General features: G+C 44.6%; 1 protein-coding gene across 1 annotated transcript in view; it reads right to left on the reverse strand.

The window, feature by feature from the left end:
- The window catches only part of EDIL3 (EGF like repeats and discoidin domains 3), a 230,294-nt gene extending 213,261 nt beyond the window's left edge, over positions 1–17,033 (reverse strand). The window contains exon 1 of the mRNA XM_058864096.1: positions 16,967–17,033. Coding sequence (XP_058720079.1) covers positions 16,967–17,033 — 67 coding nt within the window. The remainder of the gene's footprint in view (positions 1–16,966) is intronic.
- Positions 17,034–21,880: the final 4,847 nt, after the last annotated feature.

Below are 21,880 nucleotides of genomic sequence, written 5' to 3' on the forward strand. Positions count from 1 at the left end.
AACTAGATAATAAAGCATAAGAATTCCCGTGGCACATGGACTGGTGTTTCTTTTCAGCCTAATGAGAATTTATAATGAACATCTTGCCCCCTACCAAATGGGTCAGGATATTTGGGACTCTCTCCCTCTGAGAGGGTATCCTGGTGTGTAAGCATGTTCAGAAAACCAAACATTAATCCTGAACACAATCCTCAACTGAGAGTTTCTGTGATAAAAGGGTCAATGTTTACATCTCAGGGCGCACCTCCCCAAAGCACAGCACTGCAAGGTTGTGCCTTTTCCTAAATTCTGCTGAGTGCTCTCAATCTCTAACGAAGGCAATCACAGGCAATGAAAACTGCCTGGCTTACTGGACCGACACATTTCACTTTTCAAGCAAAAGAAACATTTAATACCAAACACAGCTCATGAGCAACGGTCAGTAATCAAAACCATTTAATTCACGCAGATTTTTATTTCTCTACTTATGCAGGTTGCCATATACTATCAGCTGTGTTTACACACTGCTTTCATTAATAAACCAGTGCAGGGTACATTCATTTTACTAGCTAGTTTGCTTGAAACTGATTTCCTGAGGCAGAGCCAGTGAACTGAAGTGCCTATAGTTTTTGTGAAAAATATAAAACCACTTTCCATTAGTTTTAAAGATCAGCTCTGCTTTATTATACAAAATACCTCATTTTTTACCTCAGTCGAGAAACAGGGAGGTTTAAAATTAGATAATTAATTATTAGAAAATGTCTGTTCTTTCCCCAGAGTGTAACCAAAATGAATCACCAATTCAGTTCATTTTAACTTCTTCCCTCAACACTCAGCAGAGTTGTTAAACTCTTCACATGATCACTGAATCTTAAATCTATAAACCTCATCATCTCAGCAGGAAGTTTTCATCTGAGATCTCTTGTGCCAAATCCAGAATTCATTTTAAAATTCAAGCTCATAACTTCATTCTAATGTGTTTGAAAAAGCCATGGTTTTCTGTCACAATCTGGAAATTGGACATTTCTATTACCATCTCTAGGAGGAACATGTGCAACAAGAATCTCTACATATTGCTACCCATTTCTTTTTCCATTTGGATTTCATAAACAAAAATAAAGGAAAGTTAATAATGCAAGTAAATCTTTGGTTTGGGGTTCTTACTGGCAGCCCACACAACTGCAAGACTATAAAGTGAAAACTGCAAAATGAAAATCACAGCTTGTTTAATGTTGCTTAGTCTACTTTATTAATGATAAGCAACAATTACAAAGTAAATGAGCAAACAAAACCAAAAAACACCAGATGCATACTGCATATCTTCGTTTTTATTTTGCTGGCATCTACATAAAATATAACCCTATTTGTTCCACTGAAAGGAGAGACTGTTCTGCAGTATGAAATTGAACAATGCTTTATCTCACACAGATATTAAAAATGGGGGTTACGAGGGGCGTGAGACTTCAACCTCACCCCCAGTGAGGATGGGGAGTCTGAGAACATGGGTCATATTTATAAAGTGATTCTGATTCTCCTGCCACACTGTGTCTGTCTCCTCAGTTTCACCCTTCTGCAGGGACTCAGGACTGAGGATTGCTCCTCAGTCTGCCCCTGCAATGATGCAGCCCTGGTCCCACACTTCCCTCTGTTTGCAGGGGAGGAGATCAGGTCCCCAACAACACCACGCTCTCCCCGACCTCACACCCATTGAAACAGCCCTTTCCTAAACTGGGCAGGACGTGGCATTTATTGTTGTTTACGGGTCCTTTAGGTTTATTTCCCCAGCGTGGCACCGCTGCCCTTGAGGGCATCCCTGGCCACCTGTCAGGGCACCCCTGGCCACCTGTCAGGGCACCCATGAAGACACGAAGCAAAGGAAGCCCCAGAGAGAACCCACTTGATACAAAACTCCAGTGACGTGACTGATCATCTACTGCCCTCTGAGTCCCACCACAGAACCAGGATTTGCAGGTGTCTCACTGCCCATCCCCTGAGACATCCCTGTCCAGCTGGGACGTGGCAACAGCGACAGTGCCCAGGACTTGCTCCTGCCCAGGCACAGGACCCCCTCTGCTCTCCCCCAGACACCTCCAGTTGTCTCTCCCCAGGACATCAGGTGGGTCAGGAGGGATTTAAACCCTCTCTGACATTCCCGAGGTGCCTCCGTGGTTTTCCCAGGCACCGAGCGGGGCTGGCCAGCCCGGAGCTTCCCCCTCCCCGGACCTTTTGGGCTTTTTGGAACGTCGCTGCAGCAATCACCTTTGTCTGGGCACCAGGGCCATCTCTGGATGTCCCAGAGCTGGCAGCCTGCACAGGAACTGCCCAGGTCCTCCACCCTTGGATGAAACCCATCGTGTCCATCATGTCCCATTTACCCAAGGGAAAGTTGTATTATTTTCCCTTTTTTCCCCTTTTGCTTAGTCCCTTACAGCTGCAAAAGCAGAGGCAGGGAAGAGGACTGAGATGTGACACCAGAAATGATGAATTTCCAGCTTCCTCTGTCATGGACATTTCCACCCACAACTCATTTTGGGGGTGCTCCCTTAGATTTCCCTCCTGTCTCACAACACATGACTGGAGCTGTTGGCAAAAGCAAACAGCAGCCTGCAACACCTACACTTGAGAGACAGAGCTGTTCATTTTGGGTACAAATAGTGTTACCCAACTGGCACATTGCAAAAGACCTTGCCATTTGGTATTAAAAAAAAAAGAAAAGAAAAAAAAAAAGGTAAATGTTTTACATAACTGCTGGCAAGCAACTCAGAGTAAGGGCCCCAGACCAAATCATAAAGAGACTCCCAATGTTTAAAGCAGTACACACCTAATTCAGTGCTGGCAGTTTTTATCTCTGTTTTTGCCTGAAAAACAGGAATCCAAACCCAGGAGTGTAATTTAACTATCAAAAATTTCAAAAAGGTTTCAGCCTAGTCTCCAGTAGGCTTAAAACAGTTCTTTTTTTCCCAAAGGTTCTTTGAAGCCATAAAATCCTAAACTATGTCTATAATAATAAAAAACTGTACATCTGATCTGAAGATTTAATTATTTAGTTTTAACATAAAGTGACAGCTTGCAATATAGATAATAGTTTTGGCAAAGCTGCAGACATTAATCTAGAGGCAGCTTCAGTGTAAAGCTATTCTGGCTGTATTCAATAGAAGTGTCATTGCATTATTAAAATCAAGACAAGCCACAAAAAATCCATATTCCTCAAAAAGTTAAATCTGAAAAGCAACGTACTTTCAACGTCAAGTTTGGATTAACATCTATCAGGGCCCTTAGTTGTTGAACCACCAACTGAAGAATCAAAAATCCTGAATTTCAACAGAGTTCCAATTAAGGAATGGAAAAAAAATCAAAAAACAAACAAACAAACAAAAAAAAAAGGGATAAAATAATAAACCAGAAGCAAATTATGGTGTAATGTAAATCCAAAACCTAAAAACACTTTCAAATAACATCATGTTTGACACAATGAAGCTTTTTGTCTCTATTTCCTGCCCCAAGTGTACTGCAGCTGCACCTGGCTCCAGTTCTTGGCCATTATAACTTGTAGCACGGCTAATTATCAGATCTATTCGAAAGCTTTCAATTAACTGAAGAGTTCCATCAAAAGTGAAATATTCCATGCAAAGTCTTGGTGCAAAGGAAGAAATCAGGGTTTCCTTAAAACCTCCAGCTTGAAGAAACAAACAAAAAAAAATCCTGCCAAACAGAAGAGAATTATACCTCTTTCCACAAAAGTGCATTAATAAATAAGTAAATATAGAAATAAATTTCTATTTTACTCTGCCTGACAACAGTACATGCAGTCGAAAAATTCAAGGTAGTTAGTGATAAACAAACTAGGTCACTACATGGATAACAAGGATAAATATAGTTATTTTTAATGCAGGGGAATATTCCCAGACAATTTTTTGACAGACTGAGATAGCTGTACTCAATGCAGAAACATGTTTTGTCTACAAACATCGCCACCACTCTTCACTTTTTGGTGAACACTTGCAGAATGTAAATTCTGTAAAGATGTAAATGTAAAATGTAAAGATCTGTCCTGTGTTAGTGCTTACAGATATGTTAGGAAAAGGCAAAAGCCAAAAAAAAAAAAAAAAATAATAAATTGCATGGAAGTACAGCAACAACCTCTCCTCCCCAGCTAATACATTCTTGTACAATTCCTGCCACTGCCATTTTCAACCAGATTCCCCATGAGGTCTGACAGGACCGTGTGAGGACACACCTGTGCTGCCCTAAGAGCAACACTAGCACCACACCCCAAACTCCAGAGAGATGCAATTTCATCAAATTCCTCACTTCCAGCAGGAGAATATGGTGTCTGTTATGCCTCAAAGAGCATCAAGACTAAATACTCTCCCTTTTCACCCAGACAGAAGGAACAGGAATTCATCAATCACTGGTGGAATGATTCCTACCCGTCAGGCTGCTCCCCAAAGCACAAACCCTGGGTGAAGCCAAAGAGCAGGGGTGATTCAAGGCAGAAGAAGTTGGCATTTTATTTTTCAGACTATGTCAGCTTTGAGGAAGCACCTTCCATAAGGCAAATTTCAGCAGATACGCACTCTAGCCTGTAATCTACTAGAACAGCAATTTTGTGTCCTTTATGTTGTTCTTTTCCAAAGAGCTTATGTAATATCTCTAAAATCTTCAGTAATCTTACTTCTGTATCTTAACAGAAAAATGGGGCAGAGCAAAACCAGGCTTGTTCCGCAGCTGCTTTTCCTAAAGAAAATTTATTCCAAGACTCTATATAAAAGGCTTTTAAAAATTAGCCCAACTGTTACAAGATAAGTATACCATGTTGCAAACAGGCCAGGCATTTTCAATTTCAATTCTAAAAGCTTCTTTCACCTCATTTTGAAAACGAAAAAGAAATGAGAAGCTCTTGCATGCACAGTAATAAAGTGAGAATAACACTGAATGACATTAACTGAGTGCTCTCCTGAAAAAGCATTTCCAGATGATTCCCTGTTTGTGAGATCCTTGAAACTCTTTGGGTAAATATTTCCAGTATACCAACACTTCTCTGACACACACACAAAAAGAGATGGATATTCAAGCAGCTGCTGTGGCTGCAACACTGGAACTGGCACTACAGGAGACCCAAAACATGGCTTTTATCAGGAATAAGTCATCAAAACTCATCATTTCTCTTAAAAGTAGTCACCTTTTTCTACTTGATGTATCAACCTCTGTTTTCAGACTTCAGAGATGGAAAGTAGAGACACATCAAGGATAAGAGATGGGTGGCAATGACAGGAAAAAAGCTTGATGTGACACAAATGACAAAAGATTGCTATGAAAGATGCTAGCACAAGACTTCATGATTATTATTAGAGCATTAACAGAGTGAAAGGGTGGTTTCCTGAAACTCAGAAACCATTAAAAGTATAAGTTTTTGCTGTAATTCTTCAGCTTTGCAAATGGTGCTCCTCTAGATTAAAAAAAAACCAAAAACAACAAACAAACACAAAAATTATAATTACATACCAGAGATTTTTGTTCCAGTGAAGCTGGGGCACAGTTTTCAGATATTTTTCCTTCCCTCCTCAGCCTCAAAGAGGAAATGTTTAGATAGAATTTAAAACTTTGTCCAGATTTTTCTACGATTATAATGCTTTAACCAGAATTCAACTGGAAAAGAAATCAATGTGTCAATTTTTAATTATCTATTACTCTCCATGGGAAATTTTTAAAAAACCCCACAAAACCTCAAGAATTTTTTTATCAAAAACCCCAAACAATCAGCAGCAGAGCTAATTGGTCAGAATTAGTTGGTCACTGGTCTCAGACTGGTCTCAGACATTTTGAAGAGTTTTCTCTTCTTCCTCCTGAAGTTTTGATGATTTTACAATTATTTTACCCATTTTGCCTTTTCTTTATTCCTGCTCAGCCCTCAGCTGGTCTGAATGAAGGAGCCAGAACCACATCAATTCCCTGGTAGTTTTAAAACAGATTTCTTGCTTGGAATTAAGCCAGAGCAGGATTTCTAAAGCAGGCAGCTCCTCCTGCTTCCACTGAAAGCACATGGGGAGCTTCTCAGCCTCTCCTGCTCTGCGTGGCCCAGGAGCAATCTTTATCCACAAGATAAATATTTGCTACAAAATAATTAGGGAAGGAAAAAGAAACCACTGTAATTTGTCTTCAACAAAATAATCTGCTGGGAGAGACTACTTAATTAGCAGTGGATCTGCCCCAGGATGGTGAGATGGTCACTTTGGACTGGGAGATGGCCAGGGAAAAGTGGAATTTGCTCCTCTGCCTTCATCCATGCCAAGGCAAAGCAGACAGGAACACAAGGGATGCTCATGGATCTGACTTCTGCACATTTCCAGAGGGGGGGAATACACAGCTGTGCTTGAGGCAGGGGGAAATCTGGCACCCTGTGTCTTAGGGTTGGTGCAGAAATGTATTCCTTGGCAAGAAGATGTGTAAAACTGGCACTGAGAAAACCACCCATAACTCACCCAGTGAGTTATGAACCAGCTGAGGACACACACAGTGCTCCACATCCCTGTCCATTTCACTTGGTCCTCCCTCCTTGTCCCCATCTCCCTTCCTTGCACCATCACTGGGACTGACTTGCTCCTGCCTTAAGCCATCCCAAGAAGGCAAACTACCAGAGAATTTTACTGTTCTGAGGAGGAGTCCATCTAAATCCATCACCAGTGCTGGAATTAGGGAAAAGCCAGAGGCAGAGCAATTAGATGGGCTTTGACCAAACCATCAGATCTCACAGAGTTGCTCGTCTCAAGTTTGTCTTGCAGTGGAATATATTTTGGAGACTCAGGAAGTTTCCTACAGATCAGATACTTGTTTCACCCCTCCCTGACCAAACTGTTCTGACCCACAGGTCAGAGCTACACCTTTTAGTGCTCCACCTTTATTCACACTCAGCATTTTGGCTTCAACCTAACAGAGAGTAGGTTTAGATGAATTATTATGAGGAAATTGTTCCCTGGCAGGGTGGGCAGGCCCTGGCACAGGGTGTCCAGAGCAGCTGGGGCTGCCCCTGGATCCCTGGCAGTGCCCAAGGCCAGGCTGGACATTGGGGCTGGGAGCTTCTGGGACACTGGGAGCTGGCCCTGCCATGGCTGGGGTGGGAATGGATGAGCTTTAAGACCCATCCCCAACCCAAACCATTCTATAACTCTATAATTCTCTGGTTTAAAATGCACATTTTAATGTAATTATTCATCTCTGCTGAAAGATATTGAGGCAAACTGGAGCAATCACAGCTCTTGCTGTGTGAACCAATATAGATGTGGTATTAAGTCAATATATATAGTCAATCACACTTTATTCCAGCTGATTTCCGAGCTCTTGTTCAAAATGTTGCTCTGATTTCTTTCTTCCCTGATGGATTTCACAAAAAAGGATACATCTGACACTACATTCTCAGCTATGCCTGACATTGCTTCAATTACCTTTCTTTTTCTTTTTTTTTTTTTTTTTTATATGACTTTAGTGACAAGCTGAATCACAAGACCCACATATGGAGTAGAGGTTAAGTAAAACCATCCTAGGAAGGAACCAGAGCATTCCTGTAACTGTGTTACAGTACAAAAATGCAGCTTTTCTAAGAGAAATTTCTGAAAGAATTCATCTCCCTGAATAAGGATACCAGGTTGAAGAGAAGCCTGGTGAAGAAAGCCAAGGCATCAGAATAGGATCGGCTTGATCACACCCAAGAAAATGAAAGTCATTATCAAAGAGGTTGATCTTTATCCTGAAGGGCTATCTGTAAGGAGTGTATCATTCTGTACAAGGTCTGAAGGTAAAGCATAAAAAAAGACATTAAAGAAATTACACAAAAGCATCATTAAAGGAACATATATAGCATGCACCATAGAAGGGAGCTACGAGGTCATTTCAGCTACTTCCCATGACAACAGCACATCATTTCCCCATCCACACTGTACATTATTCACAGTATCAAACTAATCTTCCCTTAAAATTGTTCAAATAAATAGCACTGCATGGTTTTAAAATAGTTCTGGAATGGTATCTGAAAGCAATCAGCTAGTGGGTCTTAGTTTTTAACCTCGAAAAGACCTTGCAAAGCAATCCCGTGCAATTCCTCACACAAGCAAGGAATCCGACAAGTTACATTGCCTGTAATAGTTTCTCCATCACTACTTCAAAAGCCTGAGCTGGAAATGGAGTAAAAACCCCAAAGAAAAAAACCCTGGCAAATAAATTAAAGCAGGATGGTCTAAAGAACAGTAATACAGAGTAATGAGGAAGGAAACCTGGATTTCAGGGGCTGATTGTGTGCAATGACACCCAGCAGTGATAGAAGCTCTCCCAGATGAGGGAGAGACAGACTGAAAGATCTAAACAAATACTGAACATAAAATAAATCTAATTAATTTTTTTTCCTATTCTTCATGCCTCTGCTTGTCGCATGCAAGTCTTATCCGTAAGTGTTTCTTGTGTGATCTGTTGTAGCATCGCTGTTGCAGAAACCTAAGACATGGGTAATCAGATGCCAGAAATTACTGTTATTTATGCTCTGCTGTCACAGCCCTCCATAATTATGCAGGTTGACACAGCATCTTGACAATGATAGGGAAGAAAGCAGTTTTTTGAAGAGATTTTTTCAGCCTCCCTACACAGAAGCTCAGCGAATAAAATTGCTGCAGCTAAAAATTAGCAATGCAGTCATTTCTTTCACGTTTGGTTTGGGTTTTCTTTTTTCTGGCCTGTCAAAAAGTTACTATTGTGAGAGTACTCAAAGACGTGCATAAAAAAGATCTCTATGTCTAAATGGTAGCTTTATCCTACAGCAGGACCATAATCTGACTATGCATAAATAAATGCTTTGTGTTGTTCAGCATTGAAAACAATCAAGGAAAAAATTATTTCAAGGGGTCAGGGGCAGGAGGAAGAAGAAGATTATTTGAAAAATGCTGAGAAAACACCCTGCTTTGCATTAAAATTAAAAAATTTAATTTGTGGGGTTCAAATCCATAGTGTGAAGCACTTAACAGTCACCTGAGCTCATGCTGTCCCAAGTGTGCAAGCTATGCTCCATAGTGAGGCTTAAACTACTGTGTGCACAGAATTGCAATGTTCTGATAGAGCATTTTGGGTTAGGAAATTTCTCCATCAGCTTTAATCAAGAGCCACCACTTGATGCAGAAACTGCACCCTGGGTGGGTTATGCCCTTGTGTCTGACCCCACTCTCCCACACACCACCTGGAAGAGGAGGCAGCAGAAAAATCCCACACCCAACCTTCCGCCTCCTCTGGGGGAGGCTTCGCTCCCCTCCCTGTCCCCTGTGGCCTCCAGGGTCATGAACAGCCCACAAATCTGAGGCACACTTTTCTCTCACATCATCAGATTCCTGCTGGGCTGTGCCAAGCTCCTGCCCTGGCTCTGCTGAAGGAGCGCTGATCTTCTTGAGCCTCCTTATCCATCTGCTGCTCCTCCCTGCTGTCATCTGCGCACTTCAGCTTGCTGCTTTAAATACTGCGCCTGAAATCCTAACTCCTAAATCCCAGAACTTGTCGTTCTGCTGCCACAGTTGGGAGAGCTGAGATAATCCAGGATTCTCCACTTAAACAGCACAGGCAGAAGGATGGCTTGGCTGAACAGGAATATTCTCTTCAAAATAAGGCAGTAAACTGCCCCCCAGTGTGAGCAGGGCCAGGTGGCATGGGAAGAACACAAAGAGACTGCTGCCAGTGGAGGGCTAAAATTTGTGTGGCCAAAGCTCAGATGGAGCTGGGGCTGCCAGAACTGCAGGGGACAACAAAAAGAGATTTTCTGAATAAAATAATGTCAGTAGGCAGTGCAAAAAAAAATACTATTGGCCCATTCCAGGATGAGGATGGTCACCTCACAGACAGGGACAGGGACAAGGCTGAGGTGTTCAATGCACCCTTTGCCTCCTCCTTTAACATAGATGGATCAAGGGGTCCCAGTGCCCTGAGCTGGGCACTGTGAGAGTGTGAGAATGACCAACACCCAGTTAACCCCAGCCTGCTGCTCCAGCTGGATCCCTACACATCTATGGGACCTGAAGGGATTCATCCCAGCATCCTCCAAAAGCTGCTGATGCCATCACAAAACCTCTCTTGATGATTTTTGAGTGGTCTTTGGAGTCCAGAGAAGCTATGGAAAAGATTATTCTGGGAGGTATTGAAAAATACCTGGAGTACAAGGTAGCCATTGGGCAAAGCCAGCATGGCTTCATGAAGGCAAAGTCCTGCTTGTCAAACCTGATTCCCTTTATGACAAAGTGATCCACCCAGTGGATCAAGAGAAGCCAGCTGATGGAATACTTCCGGATTTCAGGAAAGCTTTCCATACTGTCTGTTACAGGATAATTCTGGACAAACTGCGCATCCCACAGCTGGATAAAAACATCATGATCTGGGTGAGCAGCTGGGTCATGGGTCAGGCACAAAGGGCGACAGGGACTGGGAACCTGTCACTAGTGAGGCTCTGCAGGGCTCCACCCTCGGCCCTGTACTCCTCAACATCTTCAAAAATGACATGGATGTAGGACTGGAAGGGATTCTGAGCAAATTCGCAGATTATACAAAACTGTGGGGGAGCTGTCGACTCCTTGGAGGGCAGGGAGGCCCTGCAGAGAGGCCGTGAGAAAGGAGAGGCCTGGGCCAACCACAACCGTGTGAGGTTCAATGAGGGAAGGAGCCGGATTGTGCCCTGGGATGGGATAACGCCGCGTGTAGGGACAGACTGGGGAACGAGAGGCTGGAAAGCAGAGCCAGGGAAAGGGAGCGGGGCTCCCGGTCAGTGGCCGTGCCCTGGGGCCGGGAGGGACATCCCTGTCCTGGGGCACCGGGCCCAGCAGGGAGGGATTGTCCCGCTCTGCTCTGGGCTGGGGCGGCCTCACCTGGAATGGTGCGTGCAGTTCTGGGCCTGACAGAATAAAAATGACATGAAACTGTCAGAGATGTGCACAGGAGGGCCATGGAGATGGAGAAGGGCCTGGAGGGGCCGCGTGAGGAGCAGCTGAGGGCAGACTCAGCACAGCTACCGCTTCCTCATGGGAGGAAGAGGAAGGGCAGTTCTGACCTCTGCTCCTGTGACAGGGAAAGAATCCCAGGAAATGGCTGGAGCTGTGTCAGGGATTTGGGGTGGATTTTGGGAAAGGTTCTTCCCCCAGAGGGTGCTGGCACTGCCCAGGCTCCCCAGGGAACGGGCACAGCCCTGAGGCTGCCGGAGCTCCAGGAGCCTTTGGACACCGCTCCAGGGATGGCCAGGGTGGGGTTTTGGGGTGTCTGGGCAGGGCCAGGGGCTGCACCAGATGGACCTTGTGGGTCCCTTCCCAGTCAGTATATTCTGTGGTTGAGTCAGTATTTACTGGTCCATTTTCAAACAACTTCACCAAAAATTGATATAGCTAGATAGATAGTTATGTATATATTATATATATGTGTGTGTGTAAATATATAAATAATAATATGTAAGTCTTATGGACATAAGTCTTTTATATACAAGTCATAAACCCCCTTTTGCCCAAAAATGACCCCTTATTAAAAAGTTTTAGGTGCATGGGGTGAGGAGTACTATTGAAAACCTAAAAAAAAAAAAAAGAAAAGAAAAAATCCTAGACAGTGCTTTCTGTTGCATATAACAAATCTTTGCTTCCAACACAGAGCTGTGCATCAAGAATTCATAGGATGATTTGGTCTTATCTAACATTTCCTACACTTCTAAGTATCAGACCAGATGTGAGGCACATAAGTGTCTGCAATTCCTCCGTATGGTCTCTGGAGTGTACATATACCCAAATTATACCCGATGTACAGTATATTTGCATATAGCTGCTATACATTATGTAAAATTAAGATGTTTTTATGTGTGTTTCATAGGGTAACACATCCACACACACACACACACACACCACATACAGTTATTAGCTGGATTAGCTAGAGACTTTATTAGATAATCATGGTCTGCTTCATTTCTCAGCTTTCGGAACTTAAAATAGAAGGACACCCCCGCTGTGATGAAAGGTAACACAACTTGCTGATTAGAGGGAAGAAAAACCCACACAAACAAATGAATAGAAAACCCCACAAGTATGTTAAGTATATTCCCTCAGCAGCAAGACTGAGATTTGATAAAACCTCAAAGCACAAAGGTGTGGTACAGCTTCTGTGCCTCCAGATCCCTGCTCATTCAATCCCTTTCTTCAGAGCACACAGACCCACGGCTGCAGGTATGGGTTTGGACAGATTCTTGCTCTGTTCCCACATCAGGAATGGCAAAAAAGCTGTTCTACCCCCTTCATGGATCATTAGAAAATCTGCCATACCATGAAGTCACTACACTCAGTGAGCTGTTCTCCCTCAAACATAAGATCCAAGTTTCCTATAAAAAAGGAAACTTAGACTCATTATTCCTCAGACTGACATAACACAACAAATTTAGGCTGAATTTGTATTTCCCCTCCTGAACTTTAAATTCAAAATGTGTTTTAGTCCTCCAATATAAAACAGCATTTTCCACAGGTTTTAATTTTGCAGATGTTAATGTCCTTACAACCCTTCTTTAGACATGAAACTTTTGACTCGTATTTTCTAACACATCATCTGACTAAGTTTTCACTGTATTTTGACTGTGAACCTGTTCTGAAACTTAAATTAATGCCTGTTTGTTGTTCAACCCATATTTATTCAAACTCAAGCTGGGCTTCAGGTATGTATAAACAACAATGCCCAATATCATGGCATCACATAAAGGGCCTGGGTTGGGAGGGACCTTAAAGGTCACCCAGTGCCACCCCAGCCATGTCAGGGCCAGCTCCCAGTGTCCCAGGAGCTCCCAGCCCCAATGTCCAGCCTGGCCTTGGGCACTGCCAGGGATCCAGGGGCAGCCCCAGCTGCTCTGGGCACCCTGTGCCAGGGCCTGCCCACCCTGCCAGGGAACAATTTTTTCATCACATCTAATCTCACTTGTAACACAGCACTGACCATCCTTTAGGATTTGAGAAATCCTGGCTCTGTGGCTTACCTAAGTTTGAGATGTTTAAGAGACTAAGATGAAAACAACAACATGCCAACTCCTATGTGACTCACGATAAATTTTAGAATAACAGAGATTTCTCTCTGATTCTTGCAGTTTCTTAAATACAGCTTCCCCAGATATCACCACTTAGGCTGAAGGGGTATCAGGCTGTTACTGCCGTTGTAGGGACATGTGCTGCATAAACAGCTATTTTAAGGCATAAGAATCTTAATTAAAAGTTACTGTCTTTTGAAATAACTTCCAGAGTGGATCATTTCCTTGATTTTCAACTGGATGGTAACTGAAAAAATGTGGAGGAGGGAAGATAAGACAGTGACCCTTTCCGCTATGCTGCCATTGATACGCAACCTTGTATGAAGTATATCCTTTGAAAAGAGACATAAAGGATAAGGACATAAAGGGCAGTGAATTAAGAGGCTGGGCACATGAAAATAAAAAAAAACAACTAATACTACCAGAACGATTAATTCCAGTTGTAATAATGCATGGCTTGACATCAAATTTTGTCCTAGGCTGACCAGACACATACAGAATATCCACTATATGCTTTCTGGAGGCTATACGAGCAGTCATGGAAAATCAATTTGAATACAAATGTAATTTGTTAAAAGAACAGTGAAAATCATTATGCAGGGTCACACTGTCAGCACTTTGTACAGAAGCAGATGCTGTCCAAAGATGCAAAGGCATTTGGTAAAACAGAAGAATCTTGGTCTTTAAAAGCCTCTGTGATCTTTTCAGCCTTTCAGTATAGATACATGAGAACAAAGCTACAGTTTACTTCTCTTGTTTCTCAGCACTTTTGCTCCTTGCAGCTGATTCCAGCTGCAAAAAAGGGGCTTTATAGAAACTTCTAAGCCTCAGGGAGAGTGAAGGTTGGTTCCCACTATAATGGAGAAAAAGCAACATCTTTGAAACACTTCTTTCAAAATTCTGCAGTTTTGCGCTTAGGCTGACAGGACATGGTGATAAAATAAAGAATTAGACTTGCCTGTTTTCAGAAATGTCAACATCATTTTTGGGCAAACCAGACATAAAAACTCAGCAGACAGCTAAGTGGAGAAGCACGATGCAACCCAGAGAGCAGCTTCACTACAAAGACAACTCAAATGGTAATTTTTCAGAAGGTCCTGTTTCAAAAATGTTTATCATGAAGATGTGGGATGCACTGATCTGCTGTGCACCTACAGTCCCATTACAGTTGTTCATCAGCTTACACCATGACCAGAGGTGCATCTTGGAACCAAAATAGCCACCGCTTTTAAATCATGCTTTCCTTCCATCTGATCCAAATATTCACTGACTGTTCCTAAAGCTGTTGGCTTATTTACCCCTGAAAATAAAAACACAGTGGTACTCATGAACCTGTATTACTTCAGGTGGGATGCACTGTGTTTCTTCCTCCTGAAATAATCTCTTGTAGTCTCTGTAGCCACTCTGGTAGTTACTGTCTGTCCACGCAGAGAAAAGCACCAGAGTGCCTGGCATTCAAATTCAACCAAGGAACAGCAACAGCAGCAAATGTAAATGCTTACAGCTGTTTTTAAATATGTATAAAAGGACATTGCTTATTAAAAATGCACCTGCATCTTTCTTGTAAACTAAGGGCTGAAAGTCCTTGAAGGTTGGTTTCATCATGTACTTGCATATAAACACATCTCTGAAGATCAAGCTCCTGTTACAGTGCATGAGACTGCAAATTTCTCAGACTGGCCAGGAAGAAGAAAGTGACAGTCTCCCATTGAGATGACTTTTTCATCCATTACTATCTTTCTCACCCTTCTCTCTCCCTTAAAACCAACAGCAACAGCAAAAAGACAAGAAGAACCCCACCCAAGACTTGGTGACATATTATGTATTTGTTCCAAACACAAAAAGCAAAAAGTGCTTTTAAGACATCATGAATAAACAGGATTTCGACCTCGACCATAACTTTGCAGAGCTCCAACAAAAAAAGCAGTTGATCTTTTTCTTTAGCAGAAGGCTTGAAATGCAGGTCAGTAATGAAGTATATGACTTAACTTTCTTATGCGCTTGGAATTTACCCTGAGAGGCAGGTGGGAATCAGCCACTGCACAGATGACACTTCCACTGATTTTCATTCTACACCATTATGGGAATGGACTCATAGTGAGTAGTGTTGAGACAAGTTCTGCACTGTTGAAAACCTGCTTTTGGAAGAGTTTTGGTTACTTACAGTGCTTAGAGTCATTGCAGCTTTTGAGAGGATCTATTAAAAGTAAATGTTATGACAGCCACCAAAATTAACCCGCTATATCAGGCTTGTCAAGCAGCATTTTGCTCTGTTTCAGCACAAAAAAAAGACTCAGTAATTTTCTTCTGTTTCTTTCCGAGAGCCAAGGACAAACCTTTAACTGAACAATCACAGCTTAAGCAATCACAGAGCAAATGGATTTTTTTCCTTCCTTTTTCACTTCTGCTAGAAAACCTATTAAGTTCTCTCTGTTCTGAAGTTACCTGAGAACATGGCAAAACTGTTGACTTTATTGAGAAAACATCACAGATGTGAGCTATCCGAAGTTCCAAAGAAGCTCAGTGCAAAGCACTTATGACAAGTCCAGCGTTTGTGGCAGATACAGCTATCTTCTGCTTAAAACAGACTTTGGGGAATAAGCTGCAGGTACAAGGACATATTGCATAAGCTATCACATGCTCACTGCAACTGTGTGAATGCTACCGGATTTTGAGAAGCCGCCGTGCTGAATAATTTAAGGCTAATAAAATATTCAGTTTTTACTGATATGCTGGCTTCATTTTGAAACCTCAAAAAAAAAAAAATAAAAATTGAAAAATAAAAAAGTTAATATTGAGGGAAACAGGTCTAAAAGTCAGTGTGAATATTCTGGTACTCATTAGGACAACAGTTGTTCTAACAAGCAGGAGGACAGAGAGGTCTCCATGCCGGGTGGGATCACACAGACAGACAGACCATCCGCGGTACAGGAGGACACTCAGAGCTCGCAGAGGATGAGGAGAGTCCTCGGGGGGCTGCGGGCAAGAGAAGGGGACCCACGGGGGTCCCGGAGCCGAGCCCAGCGCCTCCCCCGGGGAGCCGGGATGGGCAGGAAGAGACGGGACGGGCAGCGAGTGATCGCCCACCGCCCCGGGAAGCCCCCCGAGCCTTCTGCGGAGGGGGAACCGTGCCCACACGGTGCCCACCATCAGCTCCTCGCACGACGAGCTCACACAACTTTTCAGTGCGAGGAGGGTAAAACCCCCGTATCCTGCAAGAACTGATGAATATAAATAATAAAGAGAACTCCCAAGAGATTTAAAGTTATCTCTCTGGGGTAAGGTCGGCCTTTTCCTTTTCGGAAAGGTGTTTTGGTAGGGTTTTTTTTCTTGTTGTGTTTTGGAAGGGGATGAGACACCGAGAAGGCGCTGCGGGGTGTTTTAGGATGGAGAAGACCTAAATCGAGGGAGGCAGCGAAAGGGTCGCCTGGCAAGAGCTGCTGCTGCTGCTGCTGCCGAGATGCTCAAGCTCCCGAACGTGTTTGCAAACTGTTCCGCGGTTTGCTAGGTCTCCGGCTAGGAGCTAACAGCCTCCAAATTACAATGAAGACCGGTGGCTGGGGAGGGGTGAGGGCAGGAATGGAAAAGCGGTGGGGACAGCTCTGCGGATATTAAATCTTCCCAGCCGCTCATCTGGATTACATTTCAGCTCTCACGGCATTTCTTTCCCCTCTAATTAAGCATAGTTTCAAAACAGAACGTGTCTGAGGATGGATAGTCCGCCCGCTTCTATTTCAAATACAGAGATAAGTTTTTTTTTTTTTTTTCCTTTCCTTGTCCATGAAGAGAAAAGGAGATCCCAGACAGCGGCACCCTGCTGCGAGCCACCTCCCCGGTCCCCCGCGCACTTGGACTCCGACTTTGCGGGAGCTCCGGCTCGACCCCGACCCCAAGTCCCCCGTCCGTCCCCGCCGTCCTCCGTCCCCTCACCTCGGGCGGGGCGCGGCGCCGCCAGGCTCCCGCAGAGCGCCAGCCAGGCCAGCACCGCGCGGCTCATCCTCCTCCTCCTCCTCCTCCTCCTCCTCCTCCTGCTCCTGCTCTCCTCCGCCTCAGCCGAGGGATGCGAGCGGCGGTGCCTCCGCCCGGTGAGGCGATGCGAAGCGCGGCGAGGATGCGCAGGTCCCTCCCGGCGCTGCGCGGCGTGGAGCGTCCCCCGGCCGAGCGCAGCCCCCGCCGCTCCGCTGCCACCGCCCTACGCGCGGCGCGGAGCCCGTCCCGCCGCCCGCCCGCTCTGCGCGCCCGCCAGGTGCCGCCGCGCCTCCAGCATGGCCCGGCCGCCGCCTCCCAGCCGTGTCCCGCCGCCTCCTCTCCTCCCCCTCTTTCTCCTCTCTGCCTTCCTCTTCCTCCTCCTCCTGCCGCCGCTGCCCTGCCCGCCCCGCGCGGATCCCGGGGGCGGTGCCGCTGGACACACCCCGGCCCCTCCCCGCCCGCGGCCCGCCCCCGCGATGCGGAGGGTGCGGGATGCAGCTGCCGCACGGAGCCGGGACCCCGCGATGCGGAGGGTGCGGGATGCAGCTCCCGCACGGAGCCGGGACCCCCGCGGCCCCCGGGTGATCTCGGGGATGCTCCCGCAGCGCTCCGGCGTGTGTAGACGGCGGGCGCAGGTCTGCGTGGCCGGAGTTCCTCCCCCTGGCATGTCCTGGGCTGGTTTGGTTTTGGGTGGGTGCCTGCCCTCGTCTATCAGGGAGCGGACGCTGTTCACGAAGGTGGTTTATCCTCCGCGGAGGAATTTTGCCCTCCGCAAACTTCTGTCTTGTATGTGCTGTCAAAGCCCTGCGCTCTGCCAAGTGCTGCCTCTGCTTAAAATCCCTCCCGAACATCCACACAGGGAGCTCGCACGGAATCATAGGATTATGGCAAGGTTTGGGGTGGAAGGGAGCTCAGAGATCACCACATCCCGATGTGCCATGGGCAGGGACACTTTCCATCAGACCAAGAGATTCAAGGTCCATTCTTCCACCTCCCTTCCTCCCTCCTCGGGTAGGATGCCATCCTACCCGAAACTGGAGGGGAGTCAAAGAAAGAATGAAAGATGCGGCGATATTTCAGAAACAGCCCAAGGCAGAGGCTGGGAAGATCTCACGTCAGGCCACTACACACTTTTTTTATTTTCATCTCTTTTCCCTACCTGGGTATATAGAGCCACGAGAGTGAAAAAAGTACTAATTGCCTAGTGGGCGTCAAAAGGCTCTCCAGATATTTTATATCTGTAATTTGCATCCCCTCTACATGCCTTCATAGTGAAAGACCAGATATAAATATTACATTAAACTTTAATGCACTTGCCGAGTGAGAAGGATGCACTGAACAGCACTACGCTGCTGAGAAGCGTTTCTGCAGATACAAACTGAAAGTCCAGGCTGCTTGCATGACAACAGGAAGAGACATCGTGAAATTAGGAGTGGAAACGACCCGTTAAGTCGTCTGATCTCTTGGTCACTTTGGCTGGCACCTCTCAGTAGTTACAGCATTTCATTTTGCAAGCCCTTTGTCTGCCATTAAATTCCTGCCAGTGACAGGGTGACAGCGCTTGCCTAAAGGTTTGGGTTTAGATCTGAGCTGGCAATTAATCACATTTTTCTTTGACACTGGAAGTGTTTTGGTTTCAACACCTTACATTGTCAGCAACGATTTGAAAGGATGAGGTTTCTTTGCGCTGGTTAAGCCACAAAATTAAGAGAAATGACGCACCTTGATGAAGAGCATTTGACACCCACAGTCTCACAGCTTTTTCTGTTTGCATACAGCTCAGTGGTGCCCACTGAGCTGTGCACTTCACCTATCACAGCAGGGCAAGGCTTCCTGGTGACCCTCAGCCAGCAGTGATGGGGAGGTGCAGAGTTATCCAGCAGGTTAGGACAGATAAGGAAAAAAAACCAAAACAATCTCCTAACATTAATTTAGCTCACTAGCAGAAAAGATGTGCTATCATGAGCTGTGGAATCCAGTGTAATGCCCTGGACACGTGGGAGCTTGGTAGCACCCAGCAAAACTCTTCCCTGCCCTCCTAAGGTGCCCTAGCACAACTCACCTGGCAGCACTCAGGTGTGCTAGAGCCAGGCCTTCACTGAATTGCACAGGTATCTCTGCGATTGCATCACCACCTCTACAGCAACCTAGACTTTACACATCCGTCTCCGCGGCAGAGATCTCCCTGAAGAACTACTGCCAGCAAAGAAAACACTTCTCTTTCTCCCCGAGGGTTGCTTGGCTGTCAATAAAGAGATAGTGGAAATTTAGGAAGCCTTAAAAAAGCTTCTGATATTAATGCATCGTTTCTCTACAACGGTGCTAATTTTACTGCTTATCTCTGTTTTACAACCAAGAATCCAGCTGTCACAACTACAAGGCAAGCTGCACTGAGGCTGCTGTGGCAGCCCAGCATGCCTGCACCCCCAAGTGGCAGCCTTGCCTGTAGTTTGTTTTTTTTTTAAAAAATTTATTTTATTTTTCTTGAGGGAATAATCCCGTAATGCAGCCCCTTTATTTGCCCAATTAGGATAAATCTGAAGGGACTAACTACACTCGGTACTGGGAGGCCTTTTTCCACTGAGAGCCTGTGACTAGCAGCTGATTAAAATGACACAGAAATAGCTTTTTCAAAGCTAGGCATTGTTTATTCAGCCAAAAGGGATGAAACAACAAAAGGCTTTTCTGCCTGGTTCTTTCCTAAAGTGCAATGCCTTTTTGTTTTTAGGTTCTCAATAAGTTTTATTCAACAAAACCTATCTTCCCATCTCAGAGTAATTAGACTTTTTTTTGCTGTCCCACTCTGCTGGGCCCCTCTTCCTGTGCTGCCTCCTCCTGCTTGCTCTCCTGTGTTTTGGGGACGACAAAAGGACAGGGGGATGCTGCAGGGGACCCCTTCATCCATCACCTTCCTTCTACCCTATTTTCTCCCCTTAGCACAGGGCAACACAACTCCAGCTCAGCACTCTGAGGCTGGCTCCGAGGTGCAGGCTGTTCCTTCCAACCCAAAGGTAGCAATCACCTGCATCTAGGTGTTCTTAATGTGGATTTTCTGAAGCCAGGCTGTGCTGTTTACTGCCCCAGCCTGGGTTTTACCCAAGAGTTCCTTTGCTGCTGTGCTGTGGGCTCACACTGCCATCATTGGGGTTGTTGCAGCACCTCGTAGCACTGCCTCCCTAAAGTGACCTGTCCCTGACCTCACCTTCTCGTGAAGATTCTAACCTGATGTCCTTCAGTGTCCTCCAAGGTTCAGTAATTATTCATTTTTTGCCATGTTTTGTTTTTTCTTGAAGCAGCTGCTGCGTTGACAGCAGGAAAACCTGCCTTCTGGCTCTATCAGTACAATAGGTATGCAAATATTGGTTTTGAGTGGGAAACCCTAAGACCTTCAGGCCACCCTGAAGGTTCTCTTTTCCTTTTTTGGGTTACATATTTGCAAATCCTTACTGTCTTCCCAGTGGTGAAGGGACTTTGCTGAAGTAGGGGTGCAATGGGATTGGGATGTCACAAGCCATTGCAATTCAAGCTGATGTTCTACCTTTTACATCAACATCAATATATATACACAGTATATAAAATCACATTTTTATATCTGCATTTTGATATTTACCCCTAAGGCAAAACTCTTCCTCTGGTCATGTGGATTCATTATATGCTTTGTGGTTTGGAATTTAAGAGAGAAATGGGCTCAAGAACTGCCAGATATTAATCCTCTATATTTCTATCTTCTTTTTCTGCCACCCATAGAACTCAAAGACTACTTTTCACTTTCCAGACTGTTCCTACACTTCAGGATAATTCCTGCCTAATTTTACTTAGCTGGACTCTAATGCCCAAATACATATTTTATTTGTTTACCAATCACTCAGGATCAAGAACTCTTTTGGATTCTTTTTTTTTTTAATGTTCTTCCATCTAATGATCAACCCTGTTTGTCAGAGTTTTCTGACTAATAGGATTGCCAGACAAGGGACCGTGGAGACTACCTAAATCTGCAACATCCCTCCCTCCCTTAGGCTAAGGATTCCTGTAGACTTTCTGGAGTAGAAGGGGTAGAGTGGAGAAAGAAATCATCTGCTGCCTTTCCAAGGTAAAAAAAAAACAACAAACCAACACATTTTCAACTGGGGAGGAGCTAATCCATGTTTCGTAATGCCCCCACTGTTTTCCTCCATCTTACTTTAATTAGTAGCTCACATTTCCTGCATTATGAACTGTCTTGCCTGGAGTGTTCCAATTAACCCGTTGAAGTCCTGCAGTACAATAAACAGGAAAAGGAAATTGAAATTATATCCATAAAATTATATATATGTAGAAATGTAGGCAGCCACACTGTCCTTAGATAAAGAACCATCAATAAAGGAACAGTGACAGCAAGTCTGAATGTATGACAGGGAGGTGATTTTGGCATAAAAGAAGAATAATGGCTAATGGCTAATAGCAGTGACATCAGGTCTAAGATTTGCTGCACAAAAGGCGAACCAAGTTACTCCCACCCACATTGCAGCAGTAGGAGAGCAAGAGCTGATCCTTCCTGTTTGCCAACCTCTTGCCACTTTTAGATGTCATCCAGTCAACGTGAGTGTAACCTGCCAATTACCCTACAACACCTTTAGGGTGTCTTGGATTACCGGCTTTGTGGAGGAGATTAGCTTTATCACCAGCTCCCATCACAGCACCTGCCAGATCAGAACCTCCTTAGAGCCACAGATCAGGACAGTCCCAGACGACACAGGCACGGATTATATTACCACCTCCGTTATAATTAGGGCTATAAAAAGCCTCTGCTGCACGCAGCAGAACTAACTTTCTTCTTTTATTATTTTTTTTATTATTTTTTTTTTCCCCTAATAATATGTACTTAGTTCTTCAGGG

This window comes from Poecile atricapillus, chromosome Z (genome assembly GCF_030490865.1).
Source record: "Poecile atricapillus isolate bPoeAtr1 chromosome Z, bPoeAtr1.hap1, whole genome shotgun sequence".
Taxonomy (NCBI): domain Eukaryota; kingdom Metazoa; phylum Chordata; class Aves; order Passeriformes; family Paridae; genus Poecile; species Poecile atricapillus.